General features: G+C 43.5%; 4 protein-coding genes across 4 annotated transcripts; all 4 read right to left on the bottom strand.

Annotated features, from left to right (window-relative positions):
• Nucleotides 1–533: 533 nt before the first annotated feature.
• On the bottom strand, nt 534–3,677 carry LOC118234657 (lactose-binding lectin l-2-like). The gene is made up of 6 exons (XM_035431349.1): nt 3,629–3,677; nt 3,396–3,469; nt 2,963–3,078; nt 1,695–1,832; nt 770–884; nt 534–687 (listed from the first exon to the last, which is right to left on the bottom strand). The coding sequence occupies exons 2-6, from the start codon at nt 3,454–3,456 to the stop codon at nt 614–616; spliced, it is 504 nt and encodes a 167-aa protein (XP_035287240.1). The 5' UTR covers nt 3,457–3,469; nt 3,629–3,677; the 3' UTR covers nt 534–613.
• Nucleotides 3,678–5,453: 1,776 nt separating this feature from the next.
• Nucleotides 5,454–8,628, bottom strand: LOC118234645 (lactose-binding lectin l-2-like). The gene is made up of 6 exons (XM_035431331.1): nt 8,549–8,628; nt 8,316–8,389; nt 7,883–7,998; nt 6,615–6,752; nt 5,690–5,804; nt 5,454–5,607 (listed from the first exon to the last, which is right to left on the bottom strand). Exons 2-6 carry the CDS (start codon nt 8,374–8,376, stop codon nt 5,534–5,536), a joined length of 504 nt encoding a protein of 167 aa, XP_035287222.1. The 5' UTR covers nt 8,377–8,389; nt 8,549–8,628; the 3' UTR covers nt 5,454–5,533.
• A 1,745-nt stretch (nt 8,629–10,373) lies between these two features.
• Nucleotides 10,374–19,555, bottom strand: LOC118234431 (lactose-binding lectin l-2-like). The gene is made up of 7 exons (XM_035430953.1): nt 19,475–19,555; nt 19,242–19,315; nt 18,680–18,795; nt 16,836–16,890; nt 11,176–11,258; nt 10,606–10,720; nt 10,374–10,520 (listed from the first exon to the last, which is right to left on the bottom strand). Exons 2-7 carry the CDS (start codon nt 19,300–19,302, stop codon nt 10,435–10,437), a joined length of 516 nt encoding a protein of 171 aa, XP_035286844.1. The 5' UTR covers nt 19,303–19,315; nt 19,475–19,555; the 3' UTR covers nt 10,374–10,434.
• A 1,779-nt stretch (nt 19,556–21,334) lies between these two features.
• Nucleotides 21,335–24,509, bottom strand: LOC118234432 (lactose-binding lectin l-2-like). Its single transcript, XM_035430954.1, has 6 exons — nt 24,430–24,509; nt 24,197–24,270; nt 23,764–23,879; nt 22,496–22,633; nt 21,571–21,685; nt 21,335–21,488 (listed from the first exon to the last, which is right to left on the bottom strand). The coding sequence occupies exons 2-6, from the start codon at nt 24,255–24,257 to the stop codon at nt 21,415–21,417; spliced, it is 504 nt and encodes a 167-aa protein (XP_035286845.1). The 5' UTR covers nt 24,258–24,270; nt 24,430–24,509; the 3' UTR covers nt 21,335–21,414.
• Nucleotides 24,510–25,978: the final 1,469 nt, after the last annotated feature.

Raw genomic sequence — 25,978 nt, 5'->3', positions numbered from 1 at the left:
TATGATCCTAGTGTTGTAGCTTGTACTTCCACCTCGTTTGACTTGGCATAGGTTCGGTCGAATAATGTTCATTGCGTGAATTGGACTGTGTTCTTGCCTATGAAAAAATGTACGAACTGAGTATTGTACCTTAGCGAACCCGTGTTTTGTAGTTGTTCTAATGACCTTAATATGCACTTTTGTACGTCACTTTGGATAAAAGCGTCTGCTAAATAAATGTAATGTAACGTAATGCGTGCAACTATGCATTGAGTCAAAAAATTCATACAGTACCGTCTTCAGGAGGATTTGCATGATTTGTCTTTCATATGCAGTTGGATGCATTAAATGTGGTTCATTTGTGAATAAAAAAAACCTATATATTTTAATATTGTATTTCTTTATAATTATCACATTTAATGAGGATTAACAGCTGTCTCAGTTGGCTGCAGTGGGAGCACAGCCTCTATTCTCTGGTGGTATTGGCCAGTTTGTACATTGTAAAAGGTTTGTGTGTTTTCTGTTTTAGTACGAAAACACCCAGACAGCAAGTATTGAATGCTCAGAACTTTATTAAAAGTAATGCAAAGCAGCTTCATCACGGAGCTGGTTCAGCTTGGTACTGACGGCCGCATTAGTCATTCAGCCGCTTGGCACAGATGAATGCATAAGTTCTGGTACATGAGTTGTCAACCCAGCCTTTCGGGCCTAAGGGTAAAAAATGAGAGAGAGGAATCAATGTATTTATATTATATTTCTCCTGCAGTAGGGAGAAGGTGACAATGCCTACCTCCATGGTTTGAGTCCACACAGCGCTCTGCATTCCCTAAGTCGTTGGGCTCTCCGGGATTCCACCTTGAAAAGTCACTTCGAATTGAACCATCGGTCCAAAGCCATGAATATTTCTGAACAAGGCAGAGGTAAAATGCATCAGCACAAACATTTGCCTCAGAAAAGCATATACATGTTGCAACACACACGGTATGAGAGGGTTCAGTTGGTTAGGGGTTAATATTCATCGCTATCTAGCGACCCCCACTTTTCGATCAGGCACCCATGGATTATAAACTGGGAGGGCATTTTAATGTGCTGCTCGCACATAGGGTGCCAGTGATGTTCAATCCAGCAAAAGGAGCAGATTTTGCTTTCTTATGTCCTTATTTAATTATGTTGATTTAGTTTATTGTTTTTGTGAGGGGAAGGGTGAAGGTGTTTGTTTTCGTGTGTGCGTACTCCTGTCCACAGTGTGGGGCTGAGAGTTTTGGTTGTCTGTGCATAGAAGACAGAGAAAAGACACAGCTGCTGAAAAGTGGCAGAGTTGGCACCTGAAAAGCTGCAGCTCGGTTTTGCTTTCTTTTGTTTTTGTTGTTTTAGTTTGTTGTTTTAATTTATTGTTTTATCCAAAAACCCATGAGGGGGAAGGATGAAGCTCCTTATTTGATTTTGCATTGTTGTGGGTGTGCTCTCTCTCTCCATACAGCAAACTCCTATGCGCACCCGGAATTGACACAAAACTCCCCCAGGGTTGTCACATGGCGTGTGACAGTGGCAAAATTATATAATCCATTTTTTTCCAAATGTATTAGTGGTTCAATACATCAGATTTAACAACACATGCAAACACAGCTGAGTTATGACGACAGAAGTCAAGATGTCTTTACCATATTCAAAACAGTGAGGATTCTACAAATTATGCAGATCCCTTCTGAGAGTACCTTGTACAGGTCTGACAGTCCGATCCAGTATGGGTCGTCTTCAGAATGGACAGAACTCGTATGGAGCTGTTGAAGAAACTGATGCTCATCTTCACTGTGCACTGAGGCCAGGTGTCCCCCAAGATCCACACAGTTTAGCTGAGAGAGGGAGAGAGGGAAAGAAGATAAATGTTAAAAAGTAAAATAAATAATTTCACAAAGAAATTTAGATTACTGCAATTTTTACTGTCGGAAATTGTGTAAAACGTGAAACTTATAAAAGTTAAGATAACATTGTAATGACTTTGTACTTTTAATTTTTTTTTTAATTGAAAAAAATAAAGCTTATTGAAAGCCAGGAATAGCAACGTTTCTGTCCTCCCTTAATCAGACATCTGTAGGGATGTAACGGAACTCTGATCAACCTTGGTGATGACAACATAGAGTCTAACTGTGACCAATCAATTGTAATTAAATCCCACGAAGAAACAAAAGCCTGGGGCCTTTTTGATAAAAATTCTGTTGGATTTAAAAGTAATCTTAAGATAATTTCCCAAGTTATGCTTGTGCTTGATTTATGAAAATGGCATAGTTTAAAAAAAGTTGCTCATGTTGGTTTATAGTGGTTTATTATCCACCTTACCCACCTGTAACAAGAATCTCACATAATATCAAACTCACTTGAACATGCTTCACCATTACCCATTCTTGCGAATGCAGCCAATAATAGCCATTTTGCTAAAGGCTGCATTTCAACATTTTGTGTGCTCTTCATGTCTGATATTGATTATTGGGTAAATGCCATGCTTAAAGCGCAAACACAGCCCACTTTGAGGATTTGTGCACAGCCCTTCGACGTGTAGCATCTCCATATAATTAGCAAGTAATTAACTTACTTCTAGTATACATTTTACGTAAAGATGCAATCATATCCACATCAAACTGGGATATTATAAATTACTAGTTGGTCATGGTTTTCTGCATAAGGCACTATTTAAGATGCAATTTGATCGTAATACCAAATGGTTTTCATTTGGGTATTCTCTGGAGGCAGAACTATGTACATGCTGGTTTGGAGTCAATGCTGTGCAATAAAGCACAAACCCACAAGGGCCCTTATTTTCAATGCCCACTGTGAAGCTGATGGGTCTTCAGACACTTCTGTATGTATATAAAATACCTGGCTTTACACACAAAAAATTGCCTGGGCCAACGGGCGAAACACACTCTTTAATGGAAACAATATCTTTAAAAGTACCAGGAAGTGAACTAGTCTTTTAAGACGTTACCTCTGCATCGATCCAAAACTTCTTATCAGAAACGTGCCGGAAGCAGCGGCAATTGTGGGAAAACCAACCATCGGGGCAGGAACCCTGAAACAATTCTATCCCAGCTCCGTGAGATGCTGAGGAAAACATACATACAATAAAACACTCTTGGATTGCTGGTTGGTTTGTTTATCACATCTCTCAGACACAAAACACAGAATCTTCTCTCACACAGTGTTACTGTGCCTGCCCAAAACCACGGGTCAATCCTGGAAAAACTGTCAGGTCCAACCAGCTCAAAGGAACTACTCAGTTCAGTTAAGCAAAGTAAAGAATATTAGAGCACTAGATCAATGTTGTTTTACATTTTGTGTCCAAAGCCTTCAGTATTTCTGTTAAATACTCTCTACCAATATCACACTCCCGCCTGGAAAGAACACGAATCAGGACTCACCCAAAGCCATGCTAGAGAGAACAGCAACACCGAGGAATGTTGACAATGTGAAGGAAGCCATGCTGGCTCTTCAGCTACCAGGAGAGACAGATACATCCACATCATCCATAATGCAATGCATCGGACAATAAACAGACACAAGATCAACGATACCTGAATGAAGGGGCTATTTTTAAAGCTCATCTAATGGTTTATATCGTATCAAAATAAGCCAAGAATAAGTGTTCCATTACCGTATGACAGCACAAGGTGAGGTGATTATGTGAGGAGTGTTCTTCCTTTGGTCTTGGCTCAGCTGAGAATATGGGGTGAGATGGGTGGGGGAGAAACGATCACAAGTATAGTTGTATGTCATATTCAAACCAGCTTCACAGCAACATTCACTATTAGTCCAATAATAAGATGCAGTGCCTGAGGGGATCTTCCTGAGTTTCAGGTATTCTGTGCAGATTTCTAAGAAATTGCCTACAGCACATTTGGAATTCAAGAATGTCCTGGATTTTATTTGCAAATCAGTCTTAAATGAATGGAACTTAAAAAAATTTTAAATAATCATTTAAAAAAAACCTTAAGGAATTCAGAGAATTAACTAAATTTAGTTCATAAATTGATGATTTGCCCTTATTTTCTATGGGGATTTTTCAATTCAATAAATGGAATATCAGTTAATTTACTGAATTGAGTTTAACTGAAATGGAATTCATTCCTTGTAATGGTGGGGTCTTCATAACCATAACCTTTAACCTTATGATTGATTTATTTGAAGATGTAAAATGACAAATGATGTAAATTGAACAATAAAAAAATGATACACCATTACTGATATCATACGGCTAGTCATAGAACAATGTTGTCACAGCAACTACTGCATTTGTGGAGTCAGGAATTCATCCACTTTGCTGTTAGAATCTGTCACACCATTTTCTTATTCCATGTTTTACTTATAGTATTCTGCTAGTTATTTCCAATGTCCCTGGATAAATACTGTTTGCCCCAGAATTACCTAAATCTCTTTTAAAACACGGTCCCCTGCATAAGCACGCCTCTTCTGATGTGTCCCATGACACCACTACCAAAGGCAAAAGCCATGCCCCTGTTTTGCAATGGAAAACAGACTAAATGAGCTGAAATGATACTACAACATCAAAAAGAAATTAACATGCCTATTATTTGTCAAGTCATGGACTTAGGATCACTTCAACAGCTTCACTGAACAATGCTGGGAGGACACAGCTAGGAACTGATGCAGAAGCCCAGCCAGCAACTTGAGTAATAAAAGGAGCCTTCCAAAATGAGTCAGACCTCCAGTAGTGGACACTCCACAGCATAACTGAGTGACCATGCAGCGGAAAATTGAACTTTTAAAGGAAAATAATAATTGCTGTGGCAATTATTGACTATACACAGACTATACCTGGACTGACATACCTGGACTAACTGTCAGTACTTATTTCACTTAAATTCCCCTCTTTCATGCCACTCGTGTTACATGTACCTCCATTCCAGCACTTATTGTAATTAGTATTATCATCCTAGTGTTGTAGCTTGTACTTCCACCTCGTTTGACTTGGCATAGGTTCGGTCGAATAATGTTCATTGCGTGAATTGGACTGTGTTCTTGCCTATGAAAAAATGTACGAACTGAGTATTGTACCTTAGCGAACCCGTGTTTTGTAGTTGTTCTAATGACCTTGATATGCACTTTTGTACGTCACTTTGGATAAAAGCATCTGCTAAATAAATGTAATGTAACGTAATGCGTGCAACTATGCATTGAGTCAAAAAATTCATACAGTACCGTCTTCAGGAGGATTTGCATGATTTGTCTTTCATATGCAGTTGGATGCATTAAATGTGGTTCATTTGTGAATAAAAAAAACCTATATATTTTAATATTGTATTTCTTTATAATTATCACATTTAATGAGGATTAACAGCTGTCTCAGTTGGCTGCAGTGGGAGCACAGCCTCTATTCTCTGGTGGTATTGGCCAGTTTGTACATTGTAAAAGGTTTGTGTGTTTTCTGTTTTAGTACGAAAACACCCAGACAGCAAGTATTGAATGCTCAGAACTTTATTAAAAGTAATGCAAAGCAGCTTCATCACGGAGCTGGTTCAGCTTGGTACTGACGGCCACATTAGTCATTCAGCCGCTTGGCACAGATGAATGCATAAGTTCTGGTACATGAGTTGTCAACCCAGCCTTTCGGGCCTAAGGGTAAAAAATGAGAGAGAGGAATCAATGTATTTATATTATATTTCTCCTGCAGTAGGGAGAAGGTGACAATGCCTACCTCCATGGTTTGAGTCCACACAGCGCTCTGCATTCCCTATGTCGTTGGGCTCTCCGGGATTCCACCTTGAAAAGTCACTTCGAATTGAACCATCGGTCCAAAGCCATGAATATTTCTGAACAAGGCAGAGGTAAAATGCATCAGCACAAACATTTGCCTCAGAAAAGCATATACATGTTGCAACACACACGGTATGAGAGGGTTCAGTTGGTTAGGGGTTAATATTCATCGCTATCTAGCGACCCCCACTTTTCGATCAGGCACCCATGGATTATAAACTGGGAGGGCATTTTAATGTGCTGCTCGCACATTGGGTGCCAGTGATGTTCAATCCAGCAAAAGGAGCAGATTTTGCTTTCTTATGTCCTTATTTAATTATGTTGATTTAGTTTATTGTTTTTGTGAGGGGAAGGGTGAAGGTGTTTGTTTTCGTGTGTGCGTACTCCTGTCCACAGTGTGGGGCTGAGAGTTTTGGTTGTCTGTGCATAGAAGACAGAGAAAAGACACAGCTGCTGAAAAGTGGCAGAGTTGGCACCTGAAAAGCTGCAGCTCGGTTTTGCTTTCTTTTGTTTTTGTTGTTTTAGTTTGTTGTTTTAATTTATTGTTTTATCCAAAAACCCATGAGGGGGAAGGATGAAGCTCCTTATTTGATTTTGCATTGTTGTGGGTGTGCTCTCTCTCTCCATACAGCAAACTCCTATGCGCACCCGGAATTGACACAAAACTCCCCCAGGGTTGTCACATGGCGTGTGACAGTGGCAAAATTATATAATCCATTTTTTTCCAAATGTATTAGTGGTTCAATACATCAGATTTAACAACACATGCAAACACAGCTGAGTTATGACGACAGAAGTCAAGATGTCTTTACCATATTCAAAACAGTGAGGATTCTACAAATTATGCAGATCCCTTCTGAGAGTACCTTGTACTGGTCTGACAGTCCGATCCAGTATGGGTCGTCTTCAGAATGGACAGAACTCGTATGGAGCTGTCGAAGAAACTGATGCTCATCTTCACTGTGCACTGAGGCCAGGTGTCCCCCAAGATCCACACAGTTTAGCTGAGAGAGGGAGAGAGGGAAAGAAGATAAATGTTAAAAAGTAAAATAAATAATTTCACAAAGAAATTTAGATTACTGCAATTTTTACTGTCGGAAATTGTGTAAAACGTGAAACTTATAAAAGTTAAGATAACATTGTAATGACTTTGTACTTTTAATTTTTTTTTTAATTGAAAAAAATAAAGCTTATTGAAAGCCAGGAATAGCAACGTTTCTGTCCTCCCTTAATCAGACATCTGTAGGGATGTAACGGAACTCTGATCAACCTTGGTGATGACAACATAGAGTCTAACTGTGACCAATCAATTGTAATTAAATCCCACGAAGAAACAAAAGCCTGGGGCCTTTTTGATAAAAATTCTGTTGGATTTAAAAGTAATCTTAAGATAATTTCCCAAGTTATGCTTGTGCTTGATTTATGAAAATGGCATAGTTTAAAAAAAGTTGCTCATGTTGGTTTATAGTGGTTTATTATCCACCTTACCCACCTGTAACAAGAATCTCACATAATATCAAACTCACTTGAACATGCTTCACCATTACCCATTCTTGCGAATGCAGCCAATAATAGCCATTTTGCTAAAGGCTGCATTTCAACATTTTGTGTGCTCTTCATGTCTGATATTGATTATTGGGTAAATGCCATGCTTAAAGCGCAAACACAGCCCACTTTGAGGATTTGTGCACAGCCCTTCGACGTGTAGCATCTCCATATAATTAGCAAGTAATTAACTTACTTCTAGTATACATTTTACGTAAAGATGCAATCATATCCACATCAAACTGGGATATTATAAATTACTAGTTGGTCATGGTTTTCTGCATAAGGCACTATTTAAGATGCAATTTGATCGTAATACCAAATGGTTTTCATTTGGGTATTCTCTGGAGGCAGAACTATGTACATGCTGGTTTGGAGTCAATGCTGTGCAATAAAGCACAAACCCACAAGGGCCCTTATTTTCAATGCCCACTGTGAAGCTGATGGGTCTTCAGACACTTCTGTATGTATATAAAATACCTGGCTTTACACACAAAAAATTGCCTGGGCCAACGGGCGAAACACACTCTTTAATGGAAACAATATCTTTAAAAGTACCAGGAAGTGAACTAGTCTTTTAAGACGTTACCTCTGCATCGATCCAAAACTTCTTATCAGAAACGTGCCGGAAGCAGCGGCAATTGTGGGAAAACCAACCATCGGGGCAGGAACCCTGAAACAATTCTATCCCAGCTCCGTGAGATGCTGAGGAAAACATACATACAATAAAACACTCTTGGATTGCTGGTTGGTTTGTTTATCACATCTCTCAGACACAAAACACAGAATCTTCTCTCACACAGTGTTACTGTGCCTGCCCAAAACCACGGGTCAATCCTGGAAAAACTGTCAGGTCCAACCAGCTCAAAGGAACTACTCAGTTCAGTTAAGCAAAGTAAAGAATATTAGAGCACTAGATCAATGTTGTTTTACATTTTGTGTCCAAAGCCTTCAGTATTTCTGTTAAATACTCTCTACCAATATCACACTCCCGCCTGGAAAGAACACGAATCAGGACTCACCCAAAGCCATGCTAGAGAGAACAGCAACACCGAGGAATGTTGACAATGTGAAGGAAGCCATGCTGGCTCTTCAGCTACCGGGAGAGGCAGATACATCCACATCATCCATAATGCAATGCATCGGTCAATAAACAGACACAAGATCAACGATACCTGAATGAAGGGGCTATTTTTAAAGCTCATCTAATGGTTTATATCGTATCAAAATAAGCCAAGAATAAGTGTTCCATTACCGTATGACAGCAAAAGGTGAGGTGATTATGTGAGGAGTGTTCTTCCTTTGGTCTTGGCTCAGCTGAATGTGGCCTTAAATATTCTAAGGCTGTCTGGGAATATGGGGTGAGATGGGTGGGGGAGAAACGATCACAAGTATAGTTGTATGTCATATTCAAACCAGCTTCACAGCAACATTCACTATTAGTCCAATAATAACATGCAGTGCCTGAGGGAATCTTCCTGAGTTTCAGGTATTCTGTGCAGATTTCTAAGAAATTGCCTACAGCACATTTGGAATACAAGAACGTCCTGGATTTTATTCGCAAATCAGTCTTAAAAGAATGGAACTTAAAAACATTATTTAAAAAACTTAAAGGAATTCGGAGAATGAATTAAATTTAGTTCATAAATTGATGATTTGCCTTTATATTCTATGGAGATTTTTCAATTCATTAAATAGAATATCAGCTAATTTACTGAATTGAGTTTAACTAAAATGGAATTCATTCCTTGTAATGGTGGGGTCTCCATAACCTATTCTGACTGATTTATTTGAAGATGTAAAATGACAAATGATGTAAATTGAACAATAAAAAAATGATACACCATTACTGATATAATAAGGCTAGTCATAGAACAATGTTGTCACAGCAACTACTGCATTTGTGGACTCATGAATTCATTCACTTTGCTGTTAGAATCTGTCACACCATTTTCTTATTTCATGTTTTAATTATAGTATTCTGCTAGTCATTGCCAATGTCCCTGGATAAATACTGTTTGCCCCAGAATTACCTAAATCTCTTTTAAAACACGGTCCCCTGCATAAGCACGCCTCTTCTGATGTGTCCCATGACACCACTACCAAAGGCAAAAGCCATGCCCCTGTTTTGCAATGGAAAACAGACTAAATGAGCTGAAATGATACTACAACATCAAAAAGAAATTAACATGCCTGTTATTTGTCAAGTCATGGACTTAGGATCACTTCAATAGCTTCACTGAAAAATGCTGGGAGGGCACAGCTAGGAACTGATGCAGAAGCCCAGCCAGCAACTTGTGTAATAAAAGGAGCCTTCCAAAATGAGTCAGACCTCCAGTAGTGGACACTCCACAGCATAACTGAGTGACCATGCAGCGGAAAATTGAACTTTTAAAGGAAAATAATAATTGCTGTGGCAATTATTGACTATACACAGACTATACCTGGACTGACATACCTGGACTAACTGCCAGTACTTATTTCACTTAAATTCCCCTCTTTCATGCCACTCGTGTTACATACACCTCCATTCCAGCACTTATTGTAATTAGTATTATCATCATAATGTTGTAGCTTGTACTTCCACCTAGTTTGACTTGGCATAGGTTTTGTTGAATTATGTTCACTGCGTGAACTAGACTGTTTTCTTGGCTATGAATAACTTTACGAAATTAGTATTGTACCTTATCAAACCTTTGTTTTGTAGTTGTTCCAATGACCTTGATATGCACTTTTGTACGTCGCTTTGGATAAAAGCGTCTGCTAAATAAATTGTAATGCATGCAAATATGCATCATGTCGCAAAATTCATACAGTACCGTCTTCAAGAGGATTTGCATGATTTGTCTTTCATATGCAGTTGGATGCATTAAATGCAGTTCATTTGTGAATAAAAAAAAATATTTTAATATTGTATTTCTTTATAATTATCACATTTAATGAGGAGTAACAGCTGTCTCAGTTGGCTGCAGTGGGAGCACAGCCTCTTTTCTCTGGTGGTATTGGCCAGTCTGTACATTGTAAAAGGTTTGTGTGTTTTCTGTTTTAGTACAAAAAAAACCCAGACAGCAAGTATTGAATGCTCAGAACTTTATTAAAAGAAATGCAATGCAACTTCATCATGGAGCTGGTTCAGCTAGGTTAGAGGCCAGGTTTGTCACTCAATCGCTTGGCACAGATGAACTGAAACATTGCGGTACATGCAACGTCATTCCAGCCTTTCAGGTCTAAGGGTAAAAAATGAGAGAGAGGAATCAATGTATTCATATTATATTGCTCCTGCAGTAGGGATAACGTGGTGAGAATGCCTACCTCCATAGTTTGAGTGCACACAGTGCTCTATATTCCATCCGTTGTTGGGCTCTCCAGGAACCCACCTTGAAAAGTCACTTGGATTTGTACCATCGGTCCAAATCCATGCTTGTTTCTGAACAAGGTAGAGGTAAAATGCATCAGCACAAATTGCATTTAACTCAGAAAAGCATATACTGTACATGTCGCATCGCCCGAGGTATGAGAGGGTTCAGTTGGTTAGGGGTTAATATTCATCGCAATCTAGCGACCCCCACTGGTCGATCAGGCACCCATGGATTATAAACTGGGGGGGAATTTGAATGTGCTGCTCGCACATTGGGTGCCAGTGATTCTCCAAAACCCATGAGGGGGAAGGATGAAGCTCTTGCCACAAAACTCTCCCAGGGTTGTCACATGGTGTGTGTTATTAAAAAAAAAATTTCTCAATGTATTAGTGGTTTTATGTATCATATTTAACAACACATGCAAACACAGGTGAGTAATTAAAGATGACAGAAGTCAAGATGTCTTTATCATATTCTCAACAGTGAGGGTTCTACAAATTATGCAGAATCCTTCTGATAGTACCTTGTACAGGTCTGACATTCCGATCCAGTATGGGCCGTTTTCAACACGGTCATAACCGAAATGGAGCTGTTGAAGAAACTGATGTGTCATGGTCCTGTGTTCCTGTCTGTGTTTCCCTTGTTGGGCCGCCAGATGGCGGCACTTCTGTTTTGTGTCCTGCTCCCCTCCTGTTAATTGTATGATTGTTTCAATTGTCTCGTTATCCCATCATGGTTCCCACCTGTGTCTTGTTATCCCCTCCTTCTGGTTTGATTGTTTTTGAGTTCACCTGTGTCTTGTTACCCCTTGTCTATTTAAGTTCTCTGTTCCCTTGACTCGGGTGCTGGTTCCTTGCGTGTGTTCTGCCTTGTGTTTGTTACCTGACATACATGTACCTGCCTGCTTGTGTTTGTTTCCCGACTGTATGTACCTGCTTGTTCCCTTGTGCTCTGCCTTCCCGTGTTCTGCCCCGCCTGTGTTTTTGAGTTCTTGTTGTTTTCTGTTTCGTTAGATTATTTTTTGAGTTTGTGTTTCACCTGCCTGTATTTTGTTCCTGACTTGTGTTTTTGTCCTTCCCTTGTGCTCTGCCTTCCCGTGTTCTGCCCTGTCTGTGTTTTTGAGTTCCTGTTTTCTGTTTCATTAGATTATTTTTTGAGTTTGTGTTTTAGCCCATTGTGGCCTTGTCTGTTCCTTGTTTGTTCACCTTGTGTTAGTAAAGTCTTTGTTAATTTTCCCTTTTGAGTTTGTGTTTTTTTTCCCTCTGCGTTTGGGTCCCCCCTACCCGGACCGTCACAGAAGGAACCAGCCAGTGTGGGACCCAGCAGAGGTGTTTTTTTTTTTTTTTTTTTTTTTTTTTTTTTTTTTTTTTTTTTTTTTTTGTTTATCATGCCACCGGGGTGGTGGAGTGACCCGGAGGACTCGCCACCCAGCGACTGGGAGTCCCTCGCCCTTGAGCTTCCCAGTGCCCGGGGTGGGCGGTCACGGAGGCGCCGTGGTCGGGCTGCCTCCCGGTCGGCCAGACCTCCAGCTGCCCAGCCAGCGGTTCCCGGCCCTGCGTCATTCGAAGGGACTCGACTGGCGATCTTTCCAGGGCCCGGCCCGCGGGGGTCCCGCCGGTCCCGTCCAGCTGCCCAGCCTGGTTCCCTACGGCTGTGGTCTGTGCTCCTGTCCCCTGCCCAGCCCAGTCGGCAGGGCCCTCGGCCTGCTCCACCCCAAGTCCAGGAAGGGCCTTCACGGCCTGCTCTGCTCCAAGTCCCGGAGGGGCCTTCACGGCCTGCTCTGCCTCAAGTCCCGGAGCGGCCTTCACGGCCTGCTCTGCCTCAAGTCCCGGAGCGGCCCTCACGGCCTGCTCTGCCTCAAGTCCCGGAGCGGCCCTCACGGCCTGCTCTGCCTCAAGTCCCGGAGCGGCCCTCACGGCCTGCTCTGCCTCAAGCCCCGGAGCGGCCTTCACGGCCTGCTCTGCCTCAAGCCCCGGAGCGGCCTTCACGGCCTGCTCTGCCTCAAGCCCCGGAGCGGCCTTCACGGCCTGCTCTGCCTCAAGTCCCGGAGCGGCCTTCACGGCCTGCTCTGCCTCAAGTCCCGGAGCGGCCTTCACGGCCTGCTCTGCCTCAAGTCCCGGAGCGGCCTTCACGGCCTGCTCTGCCTCAAGTCCCGGAGCGGCCTTCACGGCCTGCTCTGCCTCAAGTCCCGGAGCGGCCCCCAGATCCGCCTCGAGCCCCGGAGAGGCTCCCAGATCCGCCTCGAGCCCCGGAGAGGCTCCCAGATCCGCCTCGAGCCCCGGAGAGGCTCCCAGATCCGCCTCGAGCCCCGGAGAGGCTCCCAGATCCGCCTCGAGCCCCGGAGAGGCACCCAGAGCCGCCTCGAGCTCCGGAGAGGCCCCCAGAGCCGCCTCGAGCTCCGGAGAGGCCCCCAGATCCGCCTCGAGCCCCGGAGAGGCTCCCAGATCCGCCTCGAGCCCCGGAGAGGCTCCCAGATCCGCCTCGAGCCCCGGAGAGGCTCCCAGATCCGCCTCGAGCCCCGGAGAGGCTCCCAGATCCGCCTCGAGCCCCGGAGAGGCTCCCAGATCCGCCTCGAGCCCCGGAGAGGCACCCAGAGCCGCCTCGAGCTCCGGAGAGGCCCCCAGAGTCGCCTCGAGCTCCGGAGAGGCCCCCAGAGCCGCCTCGAGCTCCGGAGAGGCCCCCAGAGCCGCCTCGAGCCCCGGAGAGGCCCCCAGAGCCGCCTCGAGCCCCGGAGAGGCCCCCAGAGCCGCCTCGAGCCCCGGAGAGGCCCCCAGAGCCGCCTCGAGCCCCGGAGAGGCCCCCAGAGCCGCCTCCAGCCCCGGAGAGGCCCCCAGAGCCGCCTCCAGCCCCGGAGGTCCCGCCTGCTCTGACCCTTCCGCGGAGGCCGCCTGCTACACCCAAGTTTCGGGCTTTACTTGTGCCTCGAGCCCCGGGGGGGCCTCCGGAGCCGCCTCAAGCCCCAGGGGGGCCTCCGCAGCTGCCTCGAGTCCCGGGGGGGCCTCCGGAGCCGTCCAGAGCTCCGGAGAGGCTTCCGGAGCCGTCCAGAGCTCCGGAGAGGCTTCCAGAGCCGTCCAGAGCCCCGGAGAGGACAACGGTCCCTTCTGTTGTCCCGCAGGGGCCGCCGCAGACTGCTCTGGCCGCCCCGCAGGCTAAGCCACCTGCCTTGCCCCCTAGCGTTCGTGCTCCCCCTGGCGTTCATGCTCCCCCTGGCGTTCATGCTCCCCCTGGCGTTCGTGCTCCCCCTGGCGTTTGTGCTCCCCCTGGCGTTTGTGCTCCCCCTGGCGTTTGTGCTCCCCCTGGCGTTCGTTCTCCCCCTAGCGTTCGTGCTCCCCCTAGTGTTCTCGCGCCCCCCAGTGTCCGTTCTTCCCCTAGTGTTCTTGCTCTCCCTAGTGTCCACACCTTGCCCCCTGGCGTTCGTGCTCCCCCTGGCGTTCGTGCTCCCCCTAGTGTTCTCGCGCCCCCCAGTGTCCGTTCTTTCCCTAGTGTTCTCGCTCCCCCTAGTGTCCACACCTTGCCCCCTGGCGTTCGTGCTCCCCCTGGCGTTCGTGCTCCCCCTGGCGTTCGTGCTCCCCCTGGCGTTCGTGCTTCCCCTAGTGTTCTCACGCCCCCCAGTGTCCGTTTTCCCTCTAGTGTTCCCCCGTCCTCCAGGGTTCGTCCTTCCCCTGGTGTCGTCGCTCCCCCGAGTGGTCGTCACTCCCCCGGTGTCCGTGCTCCCCCCAGTGGTCGTCCCTCCCCCGGTCTCGTCGCTCCCCCCAGTGGTCGTCCCTCCCCCGATCTCGTCGCTCCCCCTGGTGTCCATTCTCTCTTTGGTGTCTGTCCTCCCAACCGTGTGTCCGTGTGTTCCCCGGCCCCCCTGTCTAATTGTCTGCCCGCCTGTTTGTCTGTTAGTCTACCCGTATGTGTGTCAGCCAGTTTGTTGGCCTGTTTGTCTGCCCCCCAGGCCGTCAGCCCATCGGCCAACGTGTTTGCCCGCCTGTCTGCCTGTCTGTCTGTGTGCCAGTCCGCGTGTGTTTTGTCTTGTTTGCCTGTGTGTCAGTCCCTATGTCAGTTGTTGGGTTCCCCCCTCGCCTTCCCTGTCTGCCTGTCCCTTTGTGTGTCCATCGGTGTCGCCGTGTGCCTCCCCGCCTGCTTGTCCCTGTGTCTGTCTTTTTAGGTCTCCCTATTGTGCCAGTATCTGGCAGTCTGTTTCCCCCTCAGTCTTGTCCAACCCAGTCCAGTGTTGTCGTGCCCCGTCTCGTTGCTGTCCTGTGTCCACCTCGCCCCAGTCCAGTCCTGTATGTCTGCCTTGCCCCTGTCCAAGTCCCCCCTGGTTTCCTGAGTTCCCCCTGGTTTCCTGAGTCCCCCTGTCGCCCGAGTACGGGCCCTGATTTTCCCCCGAGTCGCCCGATGTGCGGGCCCTGAGTTTCCCCCGAGTCGCCCGATGTGCGGGCCCTGAGTTTCCCCCGAGTCGCCCGATGTGCGGGCCCTGAGTTTCCCCCGAGTCGCCCGATGTGCGGGCCCTGAGTTTCCCCCGAGTCGCCCGATGTGCGGGCCCTGAGTTTCCCCCGAGTCGCCCGATGTGCGGGCCCTGAGTTTCCCCCGTGTCGCCCGAGTGCGGGCCAGCCCTGAATTTCCCCGTGTCGCCCGATGTGCGGGCCCTGAGTCTCCCCCGTGTCGCCCGATGTGCGGGCCCTGAGTCTCCCCCGTGTCGCCCGATGTGCGGGCCCTGAGTCTCCCCCATGTCGCCCGATGTGCGGGCCCTGAGTCTCCCCCGTGTCGCCCGATGTGCGGACCCTGAGTTTCCCCCGTGTCGCCCGATGTGCGGACCCTGAATTTCCCCGTGTCGCCCGGGTTCTGCCCAGCCCTGAGTCTCCCCGTGTTGCCCGGGTTCTGCCCAGTCCCGAGTCCTGCTCCCCCGTCTGAGTCCAGTCCCGAGTCCTGCGTCCCGTTCTAGTCCTGAGTCCCGTCCTGTTCCTGTCCAGTCCTGTTTCTGCCCTGAGTCCTGTGTCCAGTCCTGTTCCTGTCCAGTCCTGTTCCTGTCGAGTCCTGTTTCCAGCCCCGAGTCCCTCTCCAGCCCCGAGTCCCTCTCCAGCCCCGAGTCCCTCTCCAGCCCCGAGTCCCTCTCCAGCCCCGAGATCCCTTCCTGTCCACTCCAGCCCCGAGTCTTGTCTTGTTCCGTTCCTGTCCAGTCCAGCCCCGAGTCTTGTCTTGTTCCGTTCCTGTCCAGTCCAGCCCCGAGTCTTGTCTTGTTCCGTTCCTGTCCAGTCCAGCCCCGAGTCTTGTCTTGTTCCGTTCCTGTCCTGTTCCTGCCCCAGTTCTGTGTCCAGTCCCTGTTCCTGTCTGAGTCCTGTTCCCTCGTCAGAGTCCGGTCCAGAGTCTTGTTCCTGTGTTCTGTCCCTGTTCTTGTCTTGTCCAGTCCTGAATCCGGTCTCCAGCCCCACCCTCTGTTGACTCCCTCCCCGGGTCGGCCTCCTGGGACGTCAGGAGCCGTCCCTTGGGGGGGGGGTACTGTCATGGTCCTGTGTTCCTGTCTGTGTTTCCCTTGTTGGGCCGCCAGATGGCGGCACTTCTGTTTTGTGTCCTGCTCCCCTCCTGTTAATTGTATGATTGTTTCAATTGTCTCGTTATCCCATCATGGTTCCCACCTGTGTCTTGTTATCCCCTCCTTCTGGTTTGATTGTTTTTTGAGTTCACCTGTGTCTTGTTACCCCTTGTCTATTTAAGTTCTCTGTTCCCTTGACTCGGGTGCTGGTTCCTTGCGTGTGTTCTGCCTTGTGTTTGTTACCTGACATACATGTACCTGCCTGCTTGTGTTTGTTTCCCGACTGTATGTACCTGCTTGTTCCCTTGTGCTCTGCCTTCCCGTGTTCTGCCCCGCCTGTGTTTTTGAGTTCTTGTTGTTTTCTGTTTCGTTAGATTATTTTTTGAGTTTGTGTTTCACCTGCCTGTATTTTGTTCCTGACTTGTGTTTTTGTCCTTCCCTTGTGCTCTGCCTTCCCGTGTTCTGCCCTGTCTGTGTTTTTGAGTTCCTGTTTTCTGTTTCATTAGATTATTTTTTGAGTTTGTGTTTTAGCCCATTGTGGCCTTGTCTGTTCCTTGTTTGTTCACCTTGTGTTAGTAAAGTCTTTGTTAATTTTCCCTTTTGAGTTTGTGTTTTTTTTCCCTCTGCGTTTGGGTCCCCCCTACCCGGACCGTCACACTGATGCTCATCTTCACTGTGCACTGAAGCCAGGTTTGCCCCAAGATTCAAACAGTTTAGCTGAGGGAGGGAGAGAGGGAAAGAAAATAAATGGTAAATGGCAAAATAAATAATTTTACGAAGAAATACAGATTACTCCAATTTTTACTGTTGGAAATTGTGTAAAATGTGAAACTTATAAAAGATAAAAGATAACATTGTTATGACTTTGTACTTTGAATTATTTTTTAATTGAAAAAATAAAATGCTTATTGAAAGCCAAGAATAGGGCGACATAGCTCAGGAGGTAAGACCGATTGTCTGGCAGTCGGAGGGTTGCCGGTTCAAACCCCGCCCTGGGCATGTTGAAGTGTCCTTGAGCAAGACACCTAACCCCTAACTGCTCTGGCGAATGAGAGGCATCAATTGTAAAGCGCTTTGGATAAAAGCGCTATATAAATGCAGTCCATTTACCATTTTACCATTTAAGAATAGCTTTGTTTCCATCCTCCTTTAATCAGAGACCTGAAGGGATGTAAAGGAACTCTGACCAAACCTGGTGATGACAACATAGAGTCTAACTGTGACCAATCAATTGTACTTAAATCTCACGCTGAAACAAAAACCTGGGGGCTTTTTTTATTTTAAAAAATCTGCAGGATTTAAACGTAGTCTTAAAATCGTTACCCAAGTTATCCTTACCCAGCTGGCACGTGACCGATCTTCAACGTTGAAATGTGTTTGAAATAATTGCGGTTGTTTCAACGTTGAAAAATCGTTGAAACAACGTTTAATGCTAAATAGTTGTAAAAAGGTTAACAAAATACTTATAAATCAATGTTGAAATTAACAAGATCTGCAGCCTACATTGAATCAACATAATGTCTTCAACAATGTTCTGCCTTTTAAATTATTATTATGATCATTATTATCATTTTATTATGTTTTGATCATAAGACCACTTCAAAAATCAATATGTTAAAAATAGAAAACAACAACATTTTTAGATATTGAAACATTGAAACAATGTCGTAATATCAATGTTGATTCGCCTTATAAAAATCGAAACAAAATTCAACAGTGATTCAACCTTGATCCACGACGTCCACGACGTTGATTCACCAGTGAATAAACGTTGAAATGCTGGCTGGGTATGCTTGATTTATAAAAATAACATAGTATAAAAAAAGAAAAGTTGCTCATGTTGGTTTATAGTGGTTTATTACACACCTTACTCACCTGTGACAAAAATCTCACGTAGCCTAATATCAAACTCACTTGAACATGCTTCACCATTACCCATTCTTGCGAATGCAGCCAATAATAACCATTTTCCTCGAGGCTGCATTTCAACATTTTGTGTGCTCTTCATGTATGATATTGATTATTGGGTAAATGCCATGCTTAAAGCGCAAACACAGCCCACTTTGAGGATTTGTGCACAGCCCTGCGACGTGTAGCATCTCCATATAATTAGAAAGTAATTAACTTACTTCTAGTATACATTTTATGTAGAGATGCAATCATATCCACAGCAAAATGGGATATTATAAATTATTATTTAGTCATGGTTTTCTGCATAAGCCACTATTTAAGATTCAGTTTGCTCGTAATACCAAATGGTTCTCATGTGGATAACCTCTGGAGGTGCAACTACATGCTGGTTTGGAGTCAATGCTGTGCTATAAAGCATAAACCCACAAATTTCAATGCCCACTGTGAAGCTGATCAGTCTTCAGACACTTCTGTACGTATCTAAAATACCTGGCTTTACACAAAAATAGTCTGGGCCAATGGGCGAAACACACTCTTCAATGGAAATAATATCTTTAAAAGTACCAGGAAGTTAACTTTTCCTTTAAGACGTTACCTCAGCATCAATCCAATTCTTCTTATTATTTACGTGCCGGAAGCAGCGGAAATTGTAGTGAATCCAACCATCAGGGCAGGGACCCTGAAGCAATTGTGTCCCAGCGCCGTGAGATACTGAGGAGCACATACATACAATAAAACACTCTTGGATTGCTGGTTGGTTTGTTTATCACATCTCTCAGACATAAAACACACAATCTTCTCTCACACAGTGTTACTGTGCCTGCCCAAAACCACGGGTCTATCCTGGAAAAACTGTCAGGTCCAACCAGCTCAAAGGAACTACTAAGAATGGATTGTATTCCTGTTACAATATATAACCAAGCACTCAAGACGTTAGATTCCTGGAAGGCTAGGTCAATTAGCAACTGAATTACACATTGAAAAAGAGCTTTCTGTCCAATTATTGAATTCAGTTAAGCAAAGTAGAGAATATTAGAGCACTAGATCAATGTTGTTTTACATTTTGTGTCCAAAGCCTTCAGTATTTTTGTTAAATACTCTCTAACAATATCACATTCTTACACTCCCGCCTGAAAAGAACACGAATCAGGACTCACCCAAAGCCATGCTTGAGAGAACAGCAACACCAAGGAATGTTGACAATGTGAAGGAAGCCATGCTGGCTCTTCAGCTACCAGGAGAGACAGATACATCCACATCATCCATAATGCAATGCATCGGTCAATAAACAGGCACAAGATCAATGGTACCTGAATGAAGGGGCTATTTTTAAAGCTCATCTTATGGTTTATATCGTATCAAAATAAGCCAAGAATAAGTGTTCCATTACCGTATGACAGCACAAGGTGAGGTGATTATGTGAGGAGTGTTCTTCCTTTGGTCTTGGCTCAGCTGAATGTGGCCTTAAATATTCTAAGGCTGTCTGGGAATATGGGGTGAGATGGGTGGGGGAGAAATGATCACAAGTATAGTTGTATGTCATATTCAGACCAGCTTCACAGCAACATTCACTATTAGTCCAATAATAAGATGCAGTGCCTGAGGGGATCTTCCTGAGTTTCAGGTATTCTGTGCAGATTTCTAAGAAATTGCCTACAGCACATTTGGAATACAAGAATGTCCTGGATTTTATTTGCAAATCAGTCTTAAATGAATGGAACTTAAAAAAATTTTAAATAATCATTTAAAAAAAACTTTAAGGAATTCAGAGAATTAACTAAATTTAGTTCATAAATTGATGATTTGCCCTTATTTTCTATGGGGATTTTTCAATTCAATAAATGGAATATCAGTTAATTTACTGAATTGAGTTTAACTGAAATGGAATTCATTCCTTGTAATGGTGGGGTCTTCATAACCATAACCTTTAACCTTATGATTGATTTATTTGAAGATGTAAAATGACAAATGATGTAAATTGAAATATAAAAAATGATACACCATTACTGATATCATACGGCTAGTCATAGAACAATGTTGTCACAGCAACTACTGCATTTGTGGAGTCAGGAATTCATCCACTTTGCTGTTAGAATCTGTCACACCATTTTCTTATTCCATGTTTTAATTATAGTATTCTGCTAGTTATTTCCAATGTCCCTGGATAAATACTGTTTGCCCCAGAATAAATTAAATCTCTTTTAAAACACGGTCCCCTGCATGAGCACGCCTCTTCTGATGTGTCCCAAGACACCACTGCCAAAGGCAAAAGCCATGCCCCTGTTTTGCAATGGAAAACAGACTAAATGAGTTGAAATGATACTACAACATCAACAACAAAAAAAATTAACATGCCTATTATTTGTCAAGTCATGGACTTAGGATCACTTCAACAGCTTCACTGAACAATGCTGGGAGGGCAAAGCTAGGAACTGATGCAGAAGCCCAGCCAGCAACTTGTGTAATAAAAGGAGCCTTCCAAAATGAGTCAGACCTCCAGTAGAGGACACTCCACAGCATAACTGAGTGACCATGCAGCTGAAAATGGAACTTTTAAAGGAAAATAATAATTGCTGTGGCAATTATTGACTATACACAGACTATACCTGGACTGACATAACTGGACTAACTCCCAGTACTCATTTCACTTAAATTCCCCTCTTTCATGCCACTCATGTTACATGTACCTCCATTCCAGCACTTATTGTAATTAGTTTTATGATCCTAGTGTTGTAGCTTGTACTTCCACCTCGTTTGACTTGGCATAGGTTCGGTCGAATAATGTTCATTGCGTGAATTGGACTGTGTTCTTGCCTATGAAAAAATGTACGAACTGAGTATTGTACCTTAGCGAACCCGTGTTTTGTAGTTGTTCTAATGACCTTGATATGCACTTTTGTACGTCACTTTGGATAAAAGCGTCTGCTAAATAAATGTAATGTAACGTAATGCGTGCAACTATGCATTGAGTCAAAAAATTCATACAGTACCGTCTTCAGGAGGATTTGCATGATTTGTCTTTCATATGCAGTTGGATGCATTAAATGTGGTTCATTTGTGAATAAAAAAAACCTATATATTTTAATATTGTATTTCTTTATAATTATCACATTTAATGAGGATTAACAGCTGTCTCAGTTGGCTGCAGTGGGAGCACAGCCTCTATTCTCTGGTGGTATTGGCCAGTTTGTACATTGTAAAAGGTTTGTGTGTTTTCTGTTTTAGTACGAAAACACCCAGACAGCAAGTATTGAATGCTCAGAACTTTATTAAAAGTAATGCAAAGCAGCTTCATCACGGAGCTGGTTCAGCTTGGTACTGACGGCCACATTAGTCATTCAGCCGCTTGGCACAGATGAATGCATAAGTTCTGGTACATGAGTTGTCAACCCAGCCTTTCGGGCCTAAGGGTAAAAAATGAGAGAGAGGAATCAATGTATTTATATTATATTTCTCCTGCAGTAGGGAGAAGGTGACAATGCCTACCTCCATGGTTTGACTCCACACAGCGCTCTGCATTCCCTAAGTCGTTGGGCTCTCCGGGATTCCACCTTGAAAAGTCACTTCGAATTGAACCATCGGTCCAAAGCCATGAATATTTCTGAACAAGGCAGAGGTAAAATGCATCAGCACAAACATTTGCCTCAGAAAAGCATATACATGTTGCAACACACACGGTATGAGAGGGTTCAGTTGGTTAGGGGTTAATATTCATCGCTATCTAGCGACCCCCACTTTTCGATCAGGCACCCATGGATTATAAACTGGGAGGGCATTTTAATGTGCTGCTCGCACATTGGGTGCCAGTGATGTTCAATCCAGCAAAAGGAGCAGATTTTGCTTTCTTATGTCCTTATTTAATTATGTTGATTTAGTTTATTGTTTTTGTGAGGGGAAGGGTGAAGGTGTTTGTTTTCGTGTGTGCGTACTCCTGTCCACAGTGTGGGGCTGAGAGTTTTGGTTGTCTGTGCATAGAAGACAGAGAAAAGACACAGCTGCTGAAAAGTGGCAGAGTTGGCACCTGAAAAGCTGCAGCTCGGTTTTGCTTTCTTTTGTTTTTGTTGTTTTAGTTTGTTGTTTTAATTTATTGTTTTATCCAAAAACCCATGAGGGGGAAGGATGAAGCTCCTTATTTGATTTTGCATTGTTGTGGGTGTGCTCTCTCTCTCCATACAGCAAACTCCTATGCGCACCCGGAATTGACACAAAACTCCCCCAGGGTTGTCACATGGCGTGTGACAGTGGCAAAATTATATAATCCATTTTTTTCCAAATGTATTAGTGGTTCAATACATCAGATTTAACAACACATGCAAACACAGCTGAGTTATGATGACAGAAGTCAAGATGTCTTTACCATATTCAAAACAGTGAGGATTCTACAAATTATGCAGATCCCTTCTGAGAGTACCTTGTACAGGTCTGACAGTCCGATCCAGTATGGGTCGTCTTCAGAATGGACAGAACTCGTATGGAGCTGTTGAAGAAACTGATGCTCATCTTCACTGTGCACTGAGGCCAGGTGTCCCCCAAGATCCACACAGTTTAGCTGAGAGAGGGAGAGAGGGAAAGAAGATAAATGTTAAAAAGTAAAATAAATAATTTCACAAAGAAATTTAGATTACTGCAATTTTTACTGTCGGAAATTGTGTAAAACGTGAAACTTATAAAAGTTAAGATAACATTGTAATGACTTTGTACTTTTAATTTTTTTTTTAATTGAAAAAAATAAAGCTTATTGAAAGCCAGGAATAGCAACGTTTCTGTCCTCCCTTAATCAGACATCTGTAGGGATGTAACGGAACTCTGATCAACCTTGGTGATGACAACATAGAGTCTAACTGTGACCAATCAATTGTAATTAAATCCCACGAAGAAACAAAAGCCTGGGGCCTTTTTGATAAAAATTCTGTTGGATTTAAAAGTAATCTTAAGATAATTTCCCAAGTTATGCTTGTGCTTGATTTATGAAAATGGCATAGTTTAAAAAAAGTTGCTCATGTTGGTTTATAGTGGTTTATTATCCACCTTACCCACCTGTAACAAGAATCTCACATAATATCAAACTCACTTGAACATGCTTCACCATTACCCATTCTTGCGAATGCAGCCAATAATAGCCATTTTGCTAAAGGCTGCATTTCAACATTTTGTGTGCTCTTCATGTCTGATATTGATTATTGGGTAAATGCCATGCTTAAAGCGCAAACACAGCCCACTTTGAGGATTTGTGCACAGCCCTTCAACGTGTAGCATCTCCATATAATTAGCAAGTAATTAACTTACTTCTAGTATACATTTTACGTAAAGATGCAATCATATCCACATCAAACTGGGATATTATAAATTACTAGTTGGTCATGGTTTTCTGCATAAGGCACTATTTAAGATGCAATTTGATCGTAATACCAAATGGTTTTCATTTGGGTATTCTCTGGAGGCAGAACTATGTACATGCTGGTTTGGAGTCAATGCTGTGCAATAAAGCACAAACCCACAAGGGCCCTTATTTTCAATGCCCACTGTGAAGCTGATGGGTCTTCAGACACTTCTGTATGTATATAAAATACCTGGCTTTACGCACAAAAAATTGCCTGGGCCAACGGGCGAAACACACTCTTTAATGGAAACAATATCTTTAAAAGTACCAGGAAGTGAACTAGTCTTTTAAGACGTTACCTCTGCATCGATCCAAAACTTCTTATCAGAAACGTGCCGGAAGCAGCGGCAATTGTGGGAAAACCAACCATCGGGGCAGGAACCCTGAAACAATTCTATCCCAGCTCCGTGAGATGCTGAGGAAAACATACATACAATAAAACACTCTTGGATTGCTGGTTGGTTTGTTTATCACATCTCTCAGACACAAAACACAGAATCTTCTCTCACACAGTGTTACTGTGCCTGCCCAAAACCACGGGTCAATCCTGGAAAAACTGTCAGGTCCAACCAGCTCAAAGGAACTACTCAGTTCAGTTAAGCAAAGTAAAGAATATTAGAGCACTAGATCAATGTTGTTTTACATTTTGTGTCCAAAGCCTTCAGTATTTCTGTTAAATACTCTCTACCAATATCACACTCCCGCCTGGAAAGAACACGAATCAGGACTCACCCAAAGCCATGCTAGAGAGAACAGCAACACCGAGGAATGTTGACAATGTGAAGGAAGCCATGCTGGCTCTTCAGCTACCGGGAGAGGCAGATACATCCACATCATCCATAATGCAATGCATCGGTCAATAAACAGACACAAGATCAACGATACCTGAATGAAGGGGCTATTTTTAAAGCTCATCTAATGGTTTATATCGTATCAAAATAAGCCAAGAATAAGTGTTCCATTACCGTATGACAGCAAAAGGTGAGGTGATTATGTGAGGAGTGTTCTTCCTTTGGTCTTGGCTCAGCTGAATGTGGCCTTAAATATTTTAAGGCTGTCTGGGAATATGGGGTGAGATGGGTGGGGGAGAAACGATCACAAGTATAGTTGTATGTCATATTCAAACCAGCTTCACAGCAACATTCACTATTAGTCCAATAATAACATGCAGTGCCTGAGGGAATCTTCCTGAGTTTCAGGTATTCTGTGCAGATTTCTAAGAAATTGCCTACAGCACATTTGGAATACAAGAACGTCCTGGATTTTATTCGCAAATCAGTCTTAAAAGAATGGAACTTAAAAACATTATTTAAAAAACTTAAAGGAATTCGGAGAATGAATTAAATTTAGTTCATAAATTGATGATTTGCCTTTATATTCTATGGAGATTTTTCAATTCATTAAATAGAATATCAGCTAATTTACTGAATTGAGTTTAACTAAAATGGAATTCATTCCTTGTAATGGTGGGGTCTCCATAACCTATTCTGACTGATTTATTTGAAGATGTAAAATGACAAATGATGTAAATTGAACAATAAAAAAATGATACACCATTACTGATATAATAAGGCTAGTCATAGAACAATGTTGTCACAGCAACTACTGCATTTGTGGACTCATGAATTCATTCACTTTGCTGTTAGAATCTGTCACACCATTTTCTTATTTCATGTTTTAATTATAGTATTCTGCTAGTCATTGCCAATGTCCCTGGATAAATACTGTTTGCCCCAGAATTACCTAAATCTCTTTTAAAACACGGTCCCCTGCATAAGCACGCCTCTTCTGATGTGTCCCATGACACCACTACCAAAGGCAAAAGCCATGCCCCTGTTTTGCAATGGAAAACAGACTAAATGAGCTGAAATGATACTACAACATCAAAAAGAAATTAACATGCCTGTTATTTGTCAAGTCATGGACTTAGGATCACTTCAATAGCTTCACTGAAAAATGCTGGGAGGGCACAGCTAGGAACTGATGCAGAAGCCCAGCCAGCAACTTGTGTAATAAAAGGAGCCTTCCAAAATGAGTCAGACCTCCAGTAGAGGACACTCCACAGCATAACTGAGTGACCATGCAGCTGAAAATTGAACTTTTAAAGGAAAATAATAATTGCTGTGGCAATTATTGACTATACACAGACTATACCTGGACTGACATACCTGGACTAACTCTCAGTACTCATTTCACTTAAATTCCCCTCTTTCATGCCACTCGTGTTACATACACCTCCATTCCAGCACTTATTGTAATTAGTATTATCATCATAATGTTGTAGCTTGTACTTCCACCTAGTTTGACTTGGCATAGGTTTTGTTGAATTATGTTCACTGCGTGAACTAGACTGTTTTCTTGGCTATGAATAACTTTACGAAATTAGTATTGTACCTTATCAAACCTTTGTTTTGTAGTTGTTCCAATGACCTTGATATGCACTTTTGTACGTCGCTTTGGATAAAAGCGTCTGCTAAATAAATTGTAATGCATGCAAATATGCATCATGTCGCA

The sequence above is a fragment of the Anguilla anguilla genome, chromosome 8 (assembly GCF_013347855.1).
Source record: "Anguilla anguilla isolate fAngAng1 chromosome 8, fAngAng1.pri, whole genome shotgun sequence".
Taxonomy (NCBI): Eukaryota; Metazoa; Chordata; class Actinopteri; order Anguilliformes; family Anguillidae; genus Anguilla; species Anguilla anguilla.
The sequence above is the reverse complement of the archived record's forward strand: the minus strand, read 5'-3'. Positions and strand labels throughout refer to the sequence as shown.